Source organism: Nothoprocta perdicaria, unplaced genomic scaffold (assembly GCF_003342845.1).
Source record: "Nothoprocta perdicaria isolate Ctin4 unplaced genomic scaffold, notPer1 scaffold_168, whole genome shotgun sequence".
NCBI lineage: Eukaryota > Metazoa > Chordata > Aves > Tinamiformes > Tinamidae > Nothoprocta > Nothoprocta perdicaria.
This window is the reverse complement of record NW_020454849.1, coordinates 1,701,041-1,722,969: the sequence shown is the minus strand read 5'-3', so window position 1 is coordinate 1,722,969 and position 21,929 is coordinate 1,701,041. Positions and strand designations below refer to the sequence as shown.

Below are 21,929 nucleotides of genomic sequence, written 5' to 3'. Positions count from 1 at the left end.
AGATGTAAGCATCACCAAACACTACGTGGGCACAAAGTGGGAAATTTAGCTTCTGAAAGTCTACTAGATTGAAAACTTTACAAGTATATGCTTGAAAAAGTATTTTGGATWTTTTTTAAGAAAAAATATTATCTCCTTGTCAGCCAGGACAAAATATTATCTCCTTGTTATCAGCAACTAAGCATATACTTTACACATACCAGCTGTTTGGTATTACTCCATTCAGTCCCAACCAGGACTATGCATCTGAGTGAATCATTGTGTCTTCTCTTGGTAAACAGCTTTGGTCTTAACAGTTGATACAGTAGGAATACAATTAGTAATGGTGTGTGTGAACACAATACTGCTCTGAGAAGGTAATATCCCCAAAAACGGTAGCAAGGAAAAGGGAAGTAACAATGATGACAACTGCTTAAGGTGACCATCAGCTGGCTTCACAGTAATGACAGGACTGCTAAGACATGTTTGAGAAGTACTCCACATGAAAAACAGTATAAAAGAAGCATGAAAATTCGTAGCAGTAGAGACCTTGGTAGCATAAGCACAGTCAAAACCTATTCTGACACTGCCAAAAATTGCCTTGCCAGCACCATGAACTCCACCTGGTCCTGCTGCAGCAGCCTTGCCATCAAACACTGCAGGAAGCAGTGCTTCAGCTACTAGGTACAACATAGAGTGCAGCAAGTAATGACCAAGCCTTGGGTGTCCTATGTGATCTTGTGGGCATCAGTGGATTGTAAGCAACAGCACAGCTACCTATGATGCTGTAGCACCGACATTTCCCACAGACGTCTGTAAATGGGTAAACCTGCGCTCCTSAGAGCAGGTGGGTGTTCTCCTAACCCACCCACATTGGGCAACAGCATTTGTGCACGCAGCTGTGCAACAACACACATGGTGGTGAGAAATCTGAACTTTTCAGAGTTAATTTTAATAAGATGTTTAGAAATTTGTAGGTGTTTATAGAATGTTAGCAAGTGCCTAATGTGTTTTTTTACTGATACAAATTCTCAGTGTGTAATCTATCAATTGCCAGTCAATTCCTTATTACTAATAAAACAATACATGTCTTAAATACCCACCTGATGAAYGCTTATGGGCTGAGCCTGATCGTCCTGTCATATTTACAAAAGCTCAGCTTTACTCCCTATAAAATGTTCCAGCGGGCTCTATTTTCTTAAAGTAGTAACAACCAAAATAGCCTATTTTATTCAAAGCAATTATGATTACTAGAAAAAAAGATAAACTACTTTCAGATATACTTACAGTGTGTAAATCAAATAGAACACCTTCGCAAATTTTCATAAACATCACAAAATATGGAACTTTCAGATATTTGTCATGCAAATTCCTTAGTTATTCTGTCACAGTAATAATTTTGGCTTTGATTGCATTTATCTATGATATTTCCTTCAAGACAATCTAGACTAAAATGGTCACAGCAATTTTCAGGGTCAGGTCAGGGAAAATGTTATAATTCAGTTTTTTATCTGATACTTTCAAATGAAGTGAAAGGAAGTTTCAGYCCCTCCAGGAGCTCAACAACATATGTTGTTTAAAACATCTGTTGGGTTGATTAGAATGTACAGGCTAATGACATAATGATCACATGCGAGATTGGGAAGTACCTAAATGTTTGTTCTCTATTTTAAAATGTGCATTTCTCTGCTACTGTTACAAAAAAAAAAAAAGATTCTTGAGGAGCTCTGTCTCTAGCTACTTAATAATCAAATGAAAACCAGCTTTTGTATGCTTCATTCAACCTCAGGAAATGGCTTATGCTTGACTTGCCTTTTTTTTTTCCCCTTTTTCTTTTAAAGTAAGAGAGAAACGCCTAGTATGAAGAACAGCCAATCATTTCAGTAACAACATTCTTTTTTTAATCCTTTGCAGAAGGTGTACAGCAAGTACCTGGTAAGCTCTTTGTACTTATCGTAACATGGCATCAGGCTTATTATCAGCAAGGTAATATATGACATCTGCTTCCATGTTAACACTGTGGAGGTATTCATTGTGTAGTTTCATTGAAAAGACAAGGTATTTTGCACAGTTTGCTGTCCAATGATAGGATAGGAAAGTGCAGGCATATATAATGCAGGCATATAATATGCAGTGGTCTGTTTCCTCCTCAACTTGGCAAAACAGTATAGAATACTAGTGCACTGAAATGTCATTCTGCTTGCAGTGCTGACAGACACCTGCAAGCAAACCATGTTGTGTCTAGCTAACTAAAACAAATCATTTACAACAACAATGAACTGGTCATTAGGAGCCAAACAGCTTATGAGTACTGACATTCTTAACAGACTCTGGGTCTGTTATGTGCTTCATGATTCATCTTTTTCACCTGTTCAGTCTTGCAATCAACTGCARAGACAGGAGTTCTTTTGGATGGATAGGACTATTACTTAAAAGATTCCTGTGTCCCTTGAGAGTGTTGTACCCTACATTCCACAACAGTACAAAACACTAAATTCCATCTTCACCTTCCTTTTGCTCAGCTATAAGGATATACTGTTTCACTGAGATGGTATATTTAATTACAGATATGCTCCTCCCAAAGCTTACAAAGGTGTTGAAAAGCAGAACAGTATTTCACTCTTTTTAGTCTAAGTGTTAGTAAACCCTGAAAATCTTGAAGCAACAGAAACAGCCATAGGATTTAAGAACAAAAGATCTGCTGTAAGCTGGCTTTTTTCCATCTTTAATATCCCTTAAATAAAGCCTTCACTCCTCCAAGACCAACCACTACACAAAAGCATAAATGCAATAATGACCCTTTTGTGAATGCTTTARTATTACTTCTAATTCTTTATATTTTAAGTGTGTACAGTGCCCTGCAGTAGGTGAAATTCCATTAAAAAAAAATTATCCCTTAATTCTGTCTCCTTATTATATCCACATTGCTGTTCTCACTGCTTGCTACCTGATAAATAGAGATCTGTGGCACTTCTAAGAAGTTCCTGGAAAATCTAAGAGGATGCTAATTGCCTTCTTAGAGCCTTCTGTATATTTATTTTAAGAAGATAGCTCTTACAATCACATGATCTCTTACTTCTGAAGCCTTCAAAATGTTACATTTTTATTTAACACCATAAAGTGTCTGTGAAATATGACTGAAGGGGTGGAGAGTGCCTCTGTATTCTGACAGTTCACAGCTATAACATGGCATTTAAAAAAAAAAAACTTTTAAAATATTTCTAGAAAATTCATTTACCCCTCTGGTTCTTGTGCAGAATGGTTCTGCCATAGGAATATGACACACTCCTGAAAGAGAAGAACACTGCCCATCATAAAATGTAGAATGTCTTCTATTAGTCCTGGAAAAGAAGAACATGTGCTTAGAGACGAAGGAGAGGAGCAAAGAGAAAAGAAGGTGACAAAATCAGAGGTCAAAGAGGTGATCCTGTAAAGGAATGAAAATATGGTATGATATTAATGTACTATCCTTTATTCATTATCCTGTTTTGCCTCTGCGTAGACCTTCCAAAACTGAGGTCAAGAGCATAAAATTGTTATTCCAGTAGCATATTACCAATTTATTAGGGAATACCAACTCTTGGCTAGATGCTGAAAAACTGACATGTTCTTTAGTACCAGAAACAGACATATTATGCTGTAAATCTTTATGAAGGACAATAGATAAATGTAATCGTGGTATAAGTAATCTCTGAATAAAGAGTGCAGTGAGCTTCCAGGAAGGGAAGGAATTAAGTCTGACTAGTCCACAAAACTACTCAAAACAGAGCTACTTCATCATATTACAAACAGACAATTTGTTCATTAGTTGTTATATTATTATGTATCTGCCCAGTAAGGGACTAAGCAGTATCACGATTTAGCCTAATTGTCTGAATTGTCAATTGTCAATTTGACAATTGTCTAAATTGAAACCAAATGTACAGAGCAAAATTTCTGCTCACAAAACTTGCTCACAAAGCTCCCCATCCATGTCATCAGCAAATATTTATATGAGATTTTAAATACATGTTGCACATTAAAGTAGGTTTGGAAAAAGTAGCAATACTGTTGCCTTTGGGATGAGATTATAAAGAAGGGAAATAAACTGACAAATTAAAAATATATGCATAACGGGATAACTGWTGATAAAATCCACCAAAACACTAATATTATTTCTGCCTTCACAGGATACTGAAGAGCCGCAAATAAAATCCACCTGATACTAGATCCTTTTATACGTTAAGTGTCTGCTAATGAATTACGTAGAATTGAAGGAAATGGAAAAAGTCATAATCCATTTCCTGCTATACAATATTTCACATATTGTTAGTTAGGTGCTTTCACTTGGAAAGGTCCTGAAGAAAGATCACTCATCTATGACTTACTTTCTAGTTTTAAATTGTCTATATTCTTTGAAGAGAATTACCACAGCACTAATAAAGAAATTCTGCTATATTTAGTAGAAACTGTGCTGGAAAACAAGGATGAGACCTATAACTTCTCGTGCAGTCACCCACTTGTGCAGTCACCTCCCTTCTTCACAGAATGTTTCACTTTTGCAGAGGCCACTGTGATTTGACACGTGGCCACCTACTTTCAGAATGCTGCTAGGCCTAGGGTGGACCTAAGTGGAAGRTTTGAACCAGACTCTCCTCCTCTGGGTCTTGTCCTTTCTGTAGTCCTGTCATTTTAGTCAGGAGTGGCCACCCTGATCTGTTCTGCTGGCCTGTCAGCAAGGTAAAAGGCAACAGCACTAATCTTTTCACAACTGCTATACTGCTATTTGTCGCCAAAAGAATGAACCTTACAGAATCCACATCTGCTTTCTTTGCCTTGTGTTCAGACCAGGAGGAGACAGAGTTCTTGACGAGCTGCCTGCACCATTCAATACAGCAAAGAACCATAGGAGACCCTGTGAAGACTCCTCGTGTTGCAGGAGTTTTGAAGTCTTCTCCATGTACCCTGAATGGCTTTTTTTACAAAATCATCAGTGAACAAGAAATGTGGAGATTAACAATCACTGTTCAAAAAGAATCTGCTCTGAAAGCTTAAAGATGTGAGAAGTCATTAAGTATCTGCACAGAAACCAAGCCTGTCTGCTAGCCTGATCCTGATGGCACAGTGGAGATGAAAAAATACCTCTGGGAAAGCATGAAGTGTGCACATGTACTTTCTTTTATGCAAAAAAAGTGTATACTAAACTCAAGCAGATGGTTTATCTGTACTGTAAGTAAACTCTTGTACTGTTCCGTAGTTCTGCTACTGCTGTGTTTCCCTTATCCACTTTTCATTACAGTGAATTAAAAATTGCATGTACTAAAATTTTGAAGAAACGAGCTGTACTAAAATTTTGAAGAAACTATGTTCTCTCCTCGTGGCAAAAGACAGACTTTTTGTCAGTCTAACAGTAAGGTTACACAAGTATTCCATTATCTTACAGAATTACAAGCTTTTCTTGCCACAACAATTGTAGCTGGTGCTGGGAAACAAAATCTAGATAAAATAAGTGATCAAATAAATTCATTTCACTCTGCGATTAACAGTCCTTTGCTACAGGCATCACCCTACCCTTTCTTTCAGCAGTGCTGAAATACCAGAAGTTAATGTAGTAATATAAGGACTGCATGAAAATTCACACCTGCATTGAAAGACTGTCGATCTTTCTCCCTTCAGGGACACTGGAAGAAAATTCACCCACCTTCAGAACTCTGCTAACATAGTGTATTAATATTACAGTAACTGTAATGGTATGACAATAAATTAAAATGACAAAGCTGGCAGCTGTTATAGAATTCATCATTTTCTGTATCTTGTTCACTGAGCTGAATCTATCTTACTAGTTTAATTTTCCTAGCAAACCTCAGCAGCAAACAAAACAGAAACTTATAAAAAGCTCCCAGGCAGTTTGATACAGCCAGATGACTAACAGCACAATATGTTTACAGGAGCTCATCAATGCTCCCAGTCATTATTTTTTCTAGCAGTTTGTTTCAAAGAAGGGGATAACTGCTGTTCCCTATAATGGCACTGTGGTTACCTTGAGATTCTCAGAGTATGGTAAATACAACCCAATTGTTTTGGTACTTATTTAACAAAATAKAACCATCCATGTTTACACACAAATAGATAACTGTAAAGAATAGTAATTTAAATACAKAGATACTTTATATGTGAAATTAGACACTTGAAAGTAGTGCTAAATACATGCAAAGTTAAAACTCTCAAAAGTTTTTAAATGCTGTGATTCTAGTTTTGCATAGTTTGTGTTGCCTGATCATAAATCATATGTCATAAACTACACAGAGATGCTACAAAATTCCACATTTTTGAGATCTACATAATAAATGCTGTAGTGCACATTCCCTTCAGGAGAAATATGAGGACTACGGCGCGTCAGTTCTAGCCCTCCTCCCACTCTCATTCACTGTTTCTACCTGTTGCCTCATACCTAAGACGCATGCTCCTGCTAAGAATAAGAGTGCATGGATTCACAAAATTTACGTTGGCACCCCCAAAGCACTAATTTTAGTGTCAGCCTAAGTAAATCCTTTCCACATAGACCCACACCTCTTTCCTACACAGAGCACTGTACTGATTTAATGATTAAACGCAATACAGAAGCAAGGATATCTTTGAACAACTCATTGGTTTTGTGGGTTAACCAGCACTTTTTTTTTTTTTTTTTTTAAGGCTCCTTACCTTATATACATTGATCTGGCACTAAAACGTATTTCAGAAAAATTGCATCATCCTCAAACTTGAGTGGACAATTCATGTAACTTGTCCCATGAAAATATCCATCTCTCAGCAGTACTGTCTGCTGGATGACAACATTTTATAACGTATAATGCAATCACTTTTGCAGACAGTATACATGTGAAAGAGGAACATACAGGCCCTGACCTTGAAATACTTATCTAAAACACACTCACAAAAAACATTGGAAAAAAGATGCATCATAAAAATTGAATTGTATGAAGGAATTGACTGTTATGACTTGCTATTTTTCTGAATTACTATTTAGAAAGAACAGGGAGAGCTAGTAGAGTTCAAAATTTAGATTATCTATAATTTTCCATTTTGAAATATCCTTGCACATTTTTCTGAGAAGGTGCTTGGCTTCCTGTGAAGCTGTGAAATGAGTCCCCACATGTTCCACTCTCCTGCGTGGGAATGAGAACTTACTTGCACAAAAGAATCACTGTTCTTTTATGAACTATGTCACAGCTGCCTGTTGGCCATCTGCACACACTTTAAATGAAGACATTATGTAAATATTGCCTGTTCTTTCTATCCCTTCACTCCTCTTCACATAAATACATAACTAGTATTTTCTACAACTCTTTCTTTTTTCCTTGAAAGGCACATGTTCTTAAAACCCAAACTCAGCCCAGCTGACTATTTCCTTTCCGGCTCACAGGTTATGATGCAATCACAAGTACTGAGAAATGTAAAGGTAAGGGAGGAGACTAACTACACTCAGAAGTAATTGCTAGTTCTGACATTTTAGATGATGAGTGATACCAAATTTCACATCCATGTTCTTCTCCTGTCTCAGTCAATGCTTTTCTGCCTGAGCTTGGCAAGAGTTATTTTCTCTCAACTTCCACCCTGCATCTGCAGCAGATAAAAACTCTCCTTTCATCCCAAATGTTTTTTGTTTAAAACTGCAGACTGTTGGGGCAGAGGCTATTTTTTTAACCGAGCATAAAATCCATGGTTTAGCACAGTTAAGTTTCAATGCTATCATCCTTGGGGCCTACCATGTGACAATACTGTCAAAATAACTGACATTTTACTAACACAATTATTCAGATTATGTATCAAAATCTTTTTATTATATTTCTTTCTCCCACAGAATGCAATTGTTAATAAAATTACTAATTTACAAATACTGGTGGCAGAATAAAGACAAATATGACTGAGTCTCTAAAAACATTGATCAGAGTATTTTTAGTTTCAACAGAAGGACCACTGTCAGGAGCAAATCTACTCTCCACCCACAAATCAAGTCTAGTATAACCAACCAAGACAGGAAGCAGTTTATATGGGGCTTGTTCCTGTATGGTGCTTACTCATTTAGATACCTCTATTCAGATAGTACACTTTTACAAGAAAAACATTCGGTTTATAGAAAAAAAAAAGTAAGTAAGTAAGCAAGTCAAAACCTGAACTGTACTGCAGAAAATAACCTGGATATACAACATTCAGGGCCAATTGGCAATCAAACATTATCAGCAGAATAATGAATAATGAAATCAGAAAGAAGACTTGCAAACCATTTCAAATATTAAAAAAAGGATGAAACACCCAAAAAAGACTTCCATATATAGCATATGTATAATATYAATATTAAATCCACTTGTAAAAATTTACAACTACATTGTTGAATTATTTCATATAACTGAGTCACTTTTAATGTTATTTTTAGTAGCAGGGTTCCTGTTTGCTTGGATATTTCTAACCATTAGACAACCAAGGAGAGGGAAACAGTTGGCAGTAAACAGCACTTCTTTTGGAAAAGCTTTATGTCGTTTAGAGAATCACAAGGTTTGGCATCTCTCCTCGTTCTAAACCAACTTTCCTTCTTCCGTTACTGTGTTTCATCAGAAGATTCTTCTGCAGAGCCTCTCTATTGCTGTTTATCTCTTCTTATTTTGCTCCTTTTATACTGGGTGGTTTCCTGCAACTCTCCATTGTGTTTCAGATTCTTCTTAAAAATGTTAAGTGGCCTGTGCTTTTTACTCATGTTCCTCCTGAATCTATTAGGATGGGAGATCTCTCCCACTCTCCAGAGGACTACTCCAAAGAGTACTGCACTTTACCTTATTGCAGATGATTCTTCAACATCTGGTATTTTCCATGTATATTAGAATTGCACTACTTACAATCTCATTCATAGTACCTATTACATTTTCTCATACAAGTATTTTTTTTGCCAGAAGAATTGAGGTTATCACTTAATTACACACAAACACACAAAAAGAAATAAAAAGAGGGATGGACACTGTTACTGCATGATTTAATTCTCCCTTTTTTCTTTTTTCCTCCCCAAAGAAAAACAAGAGAGTAAAAGTTCAGATGTTGCTCACGTACCTGTCAATGAATTGGTCAATCATGACAAGATCTCCAGGTTGTATTTCTTCTCGTAATGAACCGCAGGCAGTAGTTACTAAAACATGGGAGCAATTCTCTTGTTTTAGTGCCCAGATATTGGCACGGTAATTCACATTTGATGGCATAATTGTATGATGCCTTCCATGCCTGCAGAGATAAAAGTGAAAAGAGTGCAAAATAAAACAGAATTCCAGGAAATGTGATCTCCCTAAAAACACTGGAAAAGGAACTTCAGCAACTTAAAATTTGCCTGTTTTCCCGGATATATTATGGATCTCTCAATATTTTGTTTGTAATTGATTGGCATGAACTTTTGTAATTTTCATTTTGAAGGAAAATTCAAGGATCCAAAACTTGAAATTCAAAATAAATCTGGGAAATATAACACAAATACACTTTARCACATTAAAGGCATAAAATACATTTTTCAATACATTTTTCACAGCTTCATAGATTTTGAAAACCCAGACTTGATATTAACTCTTTCACATATTATAGCAGATTTATAATCAGCTCTCTAGATTTGCTGTTCAAAAGTGCTGCTTTCTGCCCTTCTGCTTAGGAAAGACTGATACAACATAAGAAACAAAAAACAGGAAAAACCCACTGTTTTAATCTATACTCTTTCCAAAGAAAACAGTGCAATTGCAGATTTTTTTTTATTTGCTCTTAAAATGATCTAACAACACTTTCCTAAATGATAATGACAGTATCTTATGGTAGTATTCTTGTATTTTTTTTTAACAGCACAGAAAATATTCAATTACACAAGTACATTTCGATTTATCTCTGTCATCATCATTGCATCAGATGATGAACTGAAAGTCAAGCAGTATTCTGTGATTTTTTTCCACCTCTAACACCATAAAGATGAAGTAAAAAGGCCCTACACTTCTAAAATAAAATAGGAATCAGCAGTATTCTGTGAAATGGCTTGTTAAAAATCAGTCTCTCCACTCCTACAGCACTGCTGGTAGAAACACAAGTATTCAAACTTCTTCTGACCTGATTATCTTCCTCTGATCATAAATGTCAGAACACTCCTCAGACTCCCTTCTATTCTCCCAGATCAACAGAGAAATCATTTTGCTCCCTCTGCTGGAAATTACTGGTATATAGTCTTTGACAGTATCAAAATACATTGGATAAGAGCACACAGAACAGCACTACTCAGATTAGCTATAGCAATGACAGAATACAAGAGAGTTAAGATTTTGCATCTGTTGTCAAACATACATACATAAAAAAAAAAAAAAAACAGTGGTATTCTCGACTACAATATAAGTCTAGGTAATCTCTATTCACACCTCTAAGGCAACTTGTTCTGTACTAACAAAGATACAGAAGGAAGCATGATGAGACACACCCGAGTTTCATTCTTATGCTTAAGTTGTACAGGGTTATCTTGAGATCATCTGACCTAAAAATGCTGACAGAGGCCCTTTGCAAAAACTTCTGCATGAGATGCCAAAGTTAAACAACATATTTCTCCCCCTGGAGGAGAAAATTCTCAGAGGAATTTTCTTATTGGGAGCCTTGAAGTGAGAGAATGAAGAGGAGATGTCAGAGGTGATGACTTGACTATGGAGGAAGATACAGAAGAACTGTAACAACAGTTACAGAGGTGCCAGGCAAATTTAAGTTTTCCCAGACTACCATGACAAGTGATTTGAAAGCATCATCATCTCTCTTTTTGTCACATAAAAAGAAAGGTAAATCTCCTTAACAGAGCTCCATGTTGCCAATATTTTCCACCACCCTAAGTGAACCATCAGCTGTACTAAGTTTATGCCACAGCATTACCCACTACAAAAACCCTGGAAGGACAAAGTAGGAGAGGTTGGAAGCTGTGACGACTCTCCCTATGACTCAATAATATATCTCAATATGACAACTCTCCCTACAACTCAATAATAGTATGACTCAGTAATATATCTGCATTTGAGGTCTACATTCTTTGCATGGAGCCAGTACTAGAAAGAATACAGGAAAGTATTCCTTACCAGAAAGAAAATGCATGGGCCAGGAACATACAAGATAAGAAAAACAAAACAGAGAGTAGTTGCGGAGGTGGTAGCAGTCAGCAGCCTAAGGGAAAAATACTGGTATGAAAAGTAACAGAGCCCTCAGTGTAGCAGCAGCAAGTACCAGCCTCACCTTGTRTCTGCACCAAAGCACAAAAAGCCCCTGAGTCCAGGAACAACCTTTAGTCTCATGACAGCACCCTCAGTCCCTCCCTGAGCTATTCAGAAAGTGTGCTTGTTCCTGGATGCCAGCCCAGGCAGGAATAAGGCCAGCCCTGTTCCTGGATGGCCTTCAGAATTATGCCTGGGGACTCATCTCCAGGCCCACTCCAGTCCTGTCTACTGAAAAGAGCATGACTTTACAGCCTCTTCTCTGACCCTGTGTTCTTCTGTTCCTGCTTAGACTCCTTGGATGGATCTTGAACCTGTTATGTCATCAGTTTGGCTTGTCTGGAACTGTCATTATCCCTCTCACCATCACCTATCTGGATAGCCTATAATATGCAGATGCTGTGAGCTATGCCCTGGCTTGTGATGGCACTGCCGGAGCTATGGTTACCTTCAGCTCCTAGCTCATCTTTCCAACTCGAGCAGTCCTCCCTGTGCCCACACAAAATGTTATAAAACGTTATAAAAAAAAAAAGGATAAAACACAGAATCATCATATGGTGGCAACTATAAWATACAAATATCAGTCTGTTTAAGGCTGCTGTAGTGGCTAATCGTTCCCTACCTAGCTGCTGACTGCCTGATATAATGATTGCTTAATAACTCATGAAATGACCTTTCAGATATGGTGAGCATTCTCTTATTTAGTCTAGAAGCACAACAGTCCTAGACACCTCCTGTTCCATTAGCCAGTATGAAATTTTCATGCACTCTCTTGCAAATCCTGATTGGAATTGTCTCTTCAGCACACAGTTAGAGATAYCTGAACACAGATCACCCAGTGAAGCTGAATTAAAGAAATTACACAGTTACATTTTAAGACATGCAGACTTCTAAGTGATAAGAGTAGCAGCCAAAAGCCTAACTAATCAAACAGAAATGAAAGTGGCTACACTGGTGCTGTATGTAAAGTTAATGTGAAAACTGACATTTTTCAAGTTTCACAATAGAAATTAGCCATCAAAGTATGCAGGCAGATTACTGAGTTTATCAAGTGCCACCTATCTGCGACTGGAACAGGCAAACTTGTGGACTGCCACTCCTACCATAGCAACATCCTTCAATGTATTTTTTCCTTTCCAAACCTAGATGGTATAGCTAATACTGTCCGTCCCTGGAGTACTAAATTTGTTCAGGTAGTATTCCAGAATATTTCACTGTTCTTTGCCATAAACCACACAGAACAAGATATCAGAGTAAAAAAAATAAACCACTTAGTGTAAAAAGAAAACGCTTTTGAGAAAAATATTTTTTCCCGTGACATAAAGTTACAAATATATATAAAAAAATTATTCCTTAAAATATTTATTTACCTTGCCAACAGCACACAGTCCACATTTTTTATCTTTCCCAATATCAAAGCATCTGATGGCTGCAAAACAAACAAACAATGAGTTACAAGCCTTAGGCATGCTGGAAACCTTAACAGCTACATATAAATACACATTATATTCTGAAAGAAAATACTGGTTACCACTATAATCTCAACATTTTATTCATCTTAGAAGAAACCTGTGATGTGATGCGGCAGATTAATGAGAGAGTCTGAAACCAGTACATTATTTACTTGACACAAAAATGATGATCACAATTTAGCTATGTTCATTAGCTTTAAAACTGCAAACTTCAACTTAAAATAGTATTTCCAATAATGCTACATGAACATGAAAACAAAAACATGCACACATTACCTTTAAATAATTTAGCATGTCTCATTCTCTGCAGTTAATTTTAGTTGTTTCTTGCAAGATAGGTGTCATTCCTTACTGAAAGTCCCCATGACCAATATATCATGTCTATTCCCTTAGCATTTCCCATCCACTTCCACATCCCCTTTCTACCACAACTCATGTTCCAGACCCCTTCCAAATTAACCTTTTGCTTGTCCACCTAGCACTTCCTGATAAACTCCATTTTTTGCTGCAGATGGAAACCTCACTTTTATTGTTTTGGCAGTGTGAGCCCTCTGATATGACAGGGAGCAACCAGCTGCAGAAGCAGAGTGGTATTTGGCCAGCCCCAGAATGGGAAGGCAGCCTGCACACTCCTCTTATATGAGCACATGCATTGCTCCTGCAGACCTGCATAATTAATCAGCCTGGAGCAAGGGCATCGAGCCTTCAGCTGCTATGTTGGGAGATATGCTCTGACTTGGAGGATGGATACATTAAGGCGTGTACAGTCTGTGGCCTGCGTGGCAATTACAAAGTCATCAAATGCCTTGAGACCATAGATACTGTTTTGTTGGCTGTATTTTGTTCCTGAGGTAAACATATAAGGGATATGAAATATATAATGCCTCTAGCTTTTTGTCTTCAAAACTTAGTGTTAAAGAAATGCAAGTCCTCTTTAAGAAATGCTGAGCTGTGCTGGTGCTGAACACTGCTGCAGCTGGATATATTGCTTCTCCTGCCCAAATCAGAAGGCAAGCATATCACTACTTATTTCAGTGCAGAACAAACTTTGTGACAGTCTGAAGCCATTTCTGTGCCAGTCACTCCTTCCATACCAAGTAAATTTGCAAGTGACCGGAAAGACTCACACATTCACATTTAGAAAGGTCTCATTCCTTTGCTGCTTGATATAGTTTTATTTGCTTGATATAGTTTTATTTGTATTTGCTGCTTGATATAGTTTTATTTGTATTTTACTGCTAACTACAAGCTTTCGGTTGTTATTTAATTTTGCAACTGTAACTTTCATTAGGCATATTAAAATTTGCAGAAATTTGGAATAACTGAAGTGAGACTTGAGCCCACTACAGGTGCATTTTATCACTTTCCACTAACCAATGCAAGAGTTCTTTTTTGGTAGTTTTTAATGTGGTGTGTCTTTCAAGCATTATAATTACTCAACTGGGCAAGTTTAAATACTGCTAGACAGATTTTACATATACCTTCCAGGGAATTTACTTTTAGAACTATATATTGTGATTTTTTTTTTTTTGTAAAATCTCCATTTTACTGTTGACATTTAAATGTTTAATCTATTTGCCTTATTTTATGTACACAACTTTGAATCAGATGTGCCAAGACAGATCTTATGACTCAATGTTGCAAAATGGACAGTGAAACAAAGAATCAAGTATGATAACAATAAACAAATATCCTTTTTGCTTGTAACATAAAAATTAAACATTGTTTATGCAGAGGGTTAAAAAAAGCTTTGTTTGTTACCTAAAGGTATGACTAAAACAGATATTAAATAGGTCTTACTAGAATTTTCTAGAATATAAAGATTTTGCTGATTTGGGGAAAGGAATATCAGAACCTGGTTCTGCTTGCCAGAAAATAAAATATCTAATCAAAATTAGATTCTAAACATATTAAGTTTTATTAGCAGCTTCAATATTCCATGACGATGATAAATGCTCTTGCAAGCAACTTCCCTCTCCTGCAGAAGAAACAATATTTTACAGTTTTGGAGATTGAATACCAAAAGCATTTTGTTTATTTTCCACTGAATATTGACTCTTCATCCCAATTTTTGGTAGAATGTAAATGGTGGAAGGAGAGAGAGAAAAGAATGTCTTTTTTTTTTTAAATAAAGGTGATTTGCTATACTTCCATTAAAATTATCAATGTAATCCGAAAGATCATAGGAGGACTCATAAAAAGAAATGCATACATTTTTGTATTATTTTTTTCCTTAAAATTTTCCAGATTTCCATTATTCAGATAGTAATTCTAAAGGACTCGTCCTCTTCTGGCTTTATGACACGACATAATATCCGAGATCCAAGTTCTCCTATAAATATTCTGTGTTAAATAGAACCTGTCTCCACTTCGATTTCCCACCTATAGAACCATCTTTATCTTGTTCATGTTCCTACTGCAGGCTTTCTGAAGGAGAATTTGTTTTTCACTGCACATTAGGCACAGTGTTTAGAGCACATAAATCTAGTCTCTATGCCCTTTTGCCAAGGAAGAAGGCTGAAATAATGTGAAGAAGAGCTGATCAAGAACACCTGTGCCACATAAACAGCCACTGGGCTTCATCTTCAAATCATTTTCAAATGATTCATTTACAGGTACAACTTTACATACATGGATATGTAAAGAGATATGTAAAGTTTGGATATGTACATGGATATGTAAAGTTTTCTGTCACGTAAAAAGTCTCCCAGAACAGTTTGACATATATTGCAGGCTATTGAATAGCACCAGTTTGAAAGAGTGACTTATTCCACCTTAGACTTTTTACACCCAATGTAAAAAGGAAGCGAACTACAGTCTCTTTGGCACTTCATCACTCATTAGACCTTGTTTCACAAACAGGCAAGCAGAAAATGAGCATCAATAAAAGAGAAATAGTCTTGCGCATGTCAATTTAATACAAAAGACTTGCCTGCAAATTCTTGAAGGGCAAAAATGTCTTTAAAAACACAGAAAGCTTTAGTAATAAAAACAGATTATACAGACCTTGCCATATGGAGTATCAACATATTTTTCTGTTCTTCCTTCTAAAATATCTGGATCATCCAGGCCAGTTCCACCAATAATTCCAATCTTAAATGAAAAAAAAAAGTATATTAGATCTCTTGAGATTAAAATCCACTTAACAACTAAGTGAAAAAATAACTAGGCAGTAACAACATATGATTTCTACTTGTTATGCATTTAGACTACTGATCAACATAGAATCACAGAATCACAGAATATTCAAGGTTGGAAGGGACCTCTAGAGATCATCTAGTCCAATCTTCCTGCTCAAGCAGGCACACCCAGAACACGGGGCACAGGGYGGCATCCAGGCGGGTTGGGAAGATCTCCAGAGAAGGAGACTCCACAGCCTCCCTGGGCAGCCTGTGCCAGGGCTCCATCACCCTCACAGGGAAGAAGTTCTTCCACATATGCCTGTGTTGCAACTTGTACTCATTACCCCTTGTCCTGTCACTGGCCACCATCAAAAAAAGTTTGCCCCCTTCCTCCCTACATTCTCCCTTCAGGTACTAAACAGGCCCAGCTCCCTTATCTCTCCTCATATGAGAGATGCTCCAGTCCCTTAATCATCTTTGTCGCTCTCCGCTGGACCCTCTCTAGAAGCTCCACATCCCTCCTGTCCTGGGGAGCCCAGAGCTGCCCCCAGTGCTCCAGGTTTGGCCTCCCCAGAGCTGAGCAGAGGGGCAGGATCCCCTCCCTGCCCCTGCTGCCAACATCCTCCTCATGCAGCCAGGAGCCCATTGGCCTTCTTGGCCACGAGGGCACTGCTGCCTCCTGGCTAACTTGGTGTCCACCAGGACTCCCAGGTCCCTCTCCGTGGAGGTGCTCTCCAGCAGGTCAGCCCCTAATCTGTACTGATGCCTGGGGTTATTCCTCCCCAGGTGCAGGACCCTGCACTTGTCCTTATTGAACCCCAGCAGGTTCCTCTCTGCCCAACTCTCCAGCCTGTCCAGATCCCTCTGAATGGCAGCGCAGCCCTCYGGAGTGTCGGCCACTCCATCCAGCTTGGTGTCGTCCACAAACTTGCTCAGGGTGCACTCTGTGCCCTCGTCCATGTGAACAAGTTGAACARCACYRGGYCCAGCACTGACCCCTGGGGGACACCACTGGCCACAGGCCTCCAACTGGACTCRGCCCCATTTATGACCACCCTCTGAGCTCTGCCATCCARCCAGCCCTCGATCCACCGCACCGTGCACTCGTCTAGTCCACTGTCCCAGAGCTTCCGTATGAGGATGTTATGGGAGACAGTGTCAAAAGCCTTGCTGAAGTCAAGGTAGACAACATCCACGGCTCTCCCCTCGTCCAGCCAGCCTGTCATCCCATCATAGAAGGCTATGAGGTTCGTCAGACATGACTTCCCCTTGGTGAATCCATGCTGGCTGCTCTTCAACACCTTCTTCTCCTTCATATGCCTGGAGATTCTCTCTAGGATGAACCGCTCCATCACCTTTCCAGGGACAGAGGTGAGGCTGACHGGCCTGTAATTGCCCGGCTCCTCCCTCTTGCCCTTTTTGAAGACTGGAGTGACGTTGGCTCTCTTCCAGTCCTCGGGCACCTCCCCTGCTCTCCAGGACCTCTCGAAGATGATGGAGAGAGGYTGAGCAATAACCTCGGCCAATTCCTCAGCACTCTTGGGTGCATCCCATCTGGGCCCATAGATTTTTGAGTGGCCAGTTTGCCTAAGTGATCCCTAACCCAATCCTTCTCAACCCGCAGAAGGTCTTCCTCTAGCCCATTTACATCTCTTCTACTTGAACCCTGCAGTTCACGGGGAGTGGCCTTAGCAGTAAAGAGAGGCAAAGAAGGCATTTAGTAACTCTGCCTTCTCAGCATCCTCCGAGAGGGGCCTCCAAGGACCCTTCCCCATTCAGCAGTGCACTAACATTTTCCCTCATCTTCCAGTTGCTGTTGACATACTTACAGAAACCCTTCCTGTTGTCCCTGACATGCCTCGCCAACTCTAATTCCACCCGGGCTTTGGCCTTCCTCATTTCGTATCTGCATTCTCTGACGATGTGCCTGTATTCTTCCCACGTGGCCTGTCCCTTCTTCCACAAGCTGTACACTCTTTTATTCTCATTCACTTTGCCTAGCAGTTCCTTACCCATCCAGACAGGTCTTCTGTCCCCATTACTCGACTTCTTTCTTGTGGGAATGCACTGATCCTGAGCTTGCAGGAAGTGGCGCTTGAATAAGAGCCAGCTCTCCTGGACTCTCTTTCCTTCTAGGACCCTGACCCAGGGGACTGCTCCAAGGCGCTCCCTGAAGAGGTCAAAGTTGTCTCTCTTGAAGTCCAGGGTAGCTATCCTACTTCTTGCTCAGYTTCCTCCACGCAGGATCGTGAATTCTAACATCTTGTAGTCACTGCAGCCCAGACTGCCCCCAACCCTCACATTTCCCACTACATTTACCATAAACCTAGGAGTGTTTCTGAGAAAAGAAAGCCATATGCCATTTTAAATTGTCATACTTAATTTAATGTTTTACTTCACATTAGCACTACAATTCTCTTTAAGCACACCAAATTTTAAAGCACACAGAAAAGGTACCAGTAACTGCCAATTCATCACATTCCCAGTATAAAAGTAATGAGTGCTGTTTGGGAATACCTCTCTAACTAGTGAGAAACATTCACACAAGTGTCTGATATGGAGACAGTTCAGTGGTATCTTTGCACGCACAAATCAAAGGAATCTGCTGAGAAGTGCTGTAAGCATTGCAAGCTTTCTTGTCAGTATTGCAGATAGGTTCTCTTGTAAGAAGGTACAAGTGCTCTATCTGCACTAGTACCATTAATTTTCTCCTGCGTTAGATATAACTTCAGATTTTGTTCAACACATAAGCAAAGTGGGAACATGAATGGATTCTTGCTTCTGCTACTTTTTAGGAAGTCTTTCCTGGTAACTACTTCTCTTTCAAATGTTTATGAAACTGACCAACAGTTTCAAAGCAGGGGGGGAAAAAAAAAAAAAAAAAAAAAAAAAAAAAAAGGAAAAGCAGAGGGCCAAGCAAAAAGCCAGTTTAATTGCATGTATCTTATTTACTTAGAAAACTAGGCTAAAAGACCTACAGTATGCTTTGATACAACTCACACAGTCTAACCATCAAGTGAACCACAAATACCACGAATTTGTCATGCTTTAGTAATTACTGATTTCTTGTTCTTGCTCATGGCTGACCTGTTTTAGTTCTTCTGAAAAAAAAGAATCAATCATATTCTCACTGCATCTAAGCTTACTTATGACTTCATATTCCAGAAAAACAAAACAAAACAAAAAACCTGAATTTTCTTGTTTCTACGGGAAAACATATTGCTTTTGTCTTTCTACAAAATGTCTTTTCCATCTTCAGTAAGTCAATACAAAACTTTCTATGGACTTCTGTATACTTCTATCTCTTTCACCTTTTACAATCCCAAGCTTCAAAATGACATGTAAAAACAATATTATCATTCATCACACACATGGAAAACGCTACTGTTTTTTTTTTCAGTGCAACTATCTGTTGAGAAAATGTCTCCATATTAAACGAAATAATTTATGGTTTGGTTTCACTTCTGAAGCTGTTTTGACATAAGGTGCCATCACATGGTTAAAGATTTTTACTTTTATAAAAAAAATATATTGCAAGAAAAAAATTAAAAACGTAACTCCCTCCCCACATTCCTTATACTGCCTCTTAGGTTTCACTTTCATAAAGACTTCATTGGTTCCACTGATATATTTCAGTCGGCTCAYTGAACACCTAGTCTCAATGCGTAGAGGATGTGTGGCCTTATTCTCAAGCCAAATACTGCTCTATGGGAAAGCTTTCCACAGCAGAGTTACTGAAGTGCCATACACTGAGGAAGTTTTAACTGATATCCTGTTTCCTTTTGCTACCCCCCTGTGGTGCATCAGGAGTACTGCAAAGAAAAGCACCAGTTTCATATACCGAATCCTGAACTTATTCAAGCACTGCATAAGACTTTGAGAACTACTTTTTTTCTTCAGTGGTACTGATGGATCTGCCTGTTGTTCCTTGTGCTGCTTATTTATCACAACTATTCATAGACTGCCTGTGAAAAAACACGTGAAGACTCTGTAAATTTTAGGATGAACAATGATTTGTCCTGAAAATTCTACCGAAGCATGCAATGGGTATTTGTCACTTTTTCTCTTGTCTCAAAGCTATGCTAAAAGTTTTGCTGTCTGAAATACCAGCAATGGGCTTGCAAAGTATTCACATCCCCCAGGACAGAACCTATAACATCAGAATAAAAGCTAGAATCCAACTGCTAAAATAGCACCCCATTTTTTTTTCATTTTCCCCTTCCTGTAAAGCACCTCACCTGCAGCCTGCTCAGCCTTCAGGCCACTTTAGGCAACACTGACTGTGCACAGGGAATGGTACTGATGAGTACAGAAATGTCAGGCTTGCTATAATTAACAAGGGAAGAACTCCACTGGAAGAAAAGCCTGACAAGCACTGATTCACTCATTTATGCAATTGCTTCTCCAGACTGGGAAGTCTACACTTCGCCTACACTACGCCTGGAGGTGGCAGCAACAGCCACGATACTTTTTCTGTACAAGAGCCTGATTAGTTTTCCTCCTGCTTACTTACCTGATCCTCAGTAACATCAGCTGAACCTGCAGGCTGGAGTCCTAGAAAATCCAATTCTATAGTAAACTCTGCTTTATAGACCTTCTAGTGAATTATCAAAATGAAGAGTTGCTCGAGAGCCAGGGTGGCGATATCCTGCCAAGAGGACTGAGGTCTGCCCCCACAGAGCAGCACAGGCTTTGAAGGCAAGGAGAGGCTGACCAGGGAAAGAGCCTCATCCTCCCTCAACAAGCAAAGAAAAATGATGTCTCAGAGAGACCTCATGCCAGTAAGATGCAGGGCTTTGTGTTCCATCCCCAAGCATCCCACAAGGGGCACGAGAGGTTGCATCTGGGCTACAAACTCCACTGATTTTTACAGGTAATCAGGAATATGGGTTAAGTGAAGACAGGAGGTTGTGGAACTAAGGTTGCCATCATTAATACGGTGCATCTTAAATGCTGCCATGGGGAACAAATCTAAACCAGTCTGATAATTATCACATTCTGAAAAAGAAAATATTAAACTTTATCCTGTGGAAGTCTAAGTACTATTCACATCTAAGTTTATTCCTTTCTTYACCTGCTGTTGTCAAGTACAAGACACAATTCTGAGTTCACACTTGAGCTGCATCACTAAACACTCACAAAAACAGAACAGTCAGAATTATCTCAAGTCTTTGTGCTGCATTCTTCCCTTTTATTCGTGAATAACAGAAAGAGGGAGACCATGTCATTAAAAAAGCTTTTACTCAGGAGGGCACAAAAAGCAAAGTGTAATCAACTTTCAGCTGAAAGTTTACAAAACCAGAATTTGAGCATACTTGGTCTGCTCAGCCATGACTCAGCATGTGCTTTTTAACTTAAAAAAAATTGGGATTGCCAAATTCTTGTTGACTTGATCACGCAAGCGGAGTGACCTSAGGGCGGCGGGTCCGGTCGCTGCGGCGGGTTTCGCGGCAGAGCAGCAGGGCCCCGCGGGCCGCCCCGCCGCATGGCCGCGCCGCATGGCCGCATGGCTGCGGCATGGCGGCCCACGCGCGCACCGACATGGCGGCCGCGCCGCGGCGCCGGCCCAGCGGAGGGGAGGCTCTTCCCGCCCGCGGCGCCTCAGAGAGGGCAGCGCCGCCGCGGGGCGGGCCCGGAGGCGGCGCGGGGAAAAASACGGGAAGGGAAACGCGGGGAAGCGAAGGCAAAGCGCCGCGCTCGGCACGCGGCGAGCCGCGCCGCCCTCCCTCTCCCGCCGCCCGCCCCGGGCTGGGATCGGAGGCGGCGGTAGCGGACGCCGCCCCCGCAGCGCCTCGGCCCCTTGCACGGCTCTTGGTCGCGGTCCAACCTTACCTTCACCGCCGCGGCAGCGGCCATTTTAACAGCGGGGTCGGAAGCGGGAGCAGCGCGGGGCGGTGTCGGCCGCTGCCAGCCCGCCCAGCAAGGGCCGTCCCTGCGGGCGGCCGAGCCTTACCTTCACCGCCGCGGCAGCGGCCATTTTAACAGCGGGGTCGGAAGCGGGAGCAGCGCGGGGCGGCGTCGGCCGCTGCCAGCCCGCCCAGCAAGGGCCGTCCCTGCGGGCGGCCGAGCGGCGCGGGCCGCGCGGGGCGCCCCGGAGCGACGGGCGGCAGCGGCAGCCGTTG

The 21,929-nt window shown here is 40.1% G+C and overlaps 1 protein-coding gene across 1 annotated transcript in view; it reads right to left on the bottom strand.

Annotated features, from left to right (window-relative positions):
* MTAP (methylthioadenosine phosphorylase) overlaps positions 1-21,663 on the bottom strand; it is a 28,455-nt gene extending 6,792 nt beyond the window's left edge. Inside the window, exons 1-5 of the mRNA XM_026035847.1 lie at positions 21,640-21,663; positions 15,692-15,778; positions 12,584-12,642; positions 9,058-9,225; positions 3,218-3,320 (exon numbers count right to left, since the gene is read on the bottom strand). Coding sequence (XP_025891632.1) covers positions 3,218-3,320; positions 9,058-9,225; positions 12,584-12,642; positions 15,692-15,778; positions 21,640-21,663 — 441 coding nt within the window. The remainder of the gene's footprint in view (positions 1-3,217; positions 3,321-9,057; positions 9,226-12,583; positions 12,643-15,691; positions 15,779-21,639) is intronic.
* Between the last annotated feature and the right edge of the window lie 266 nt (positions 21,664-21,929).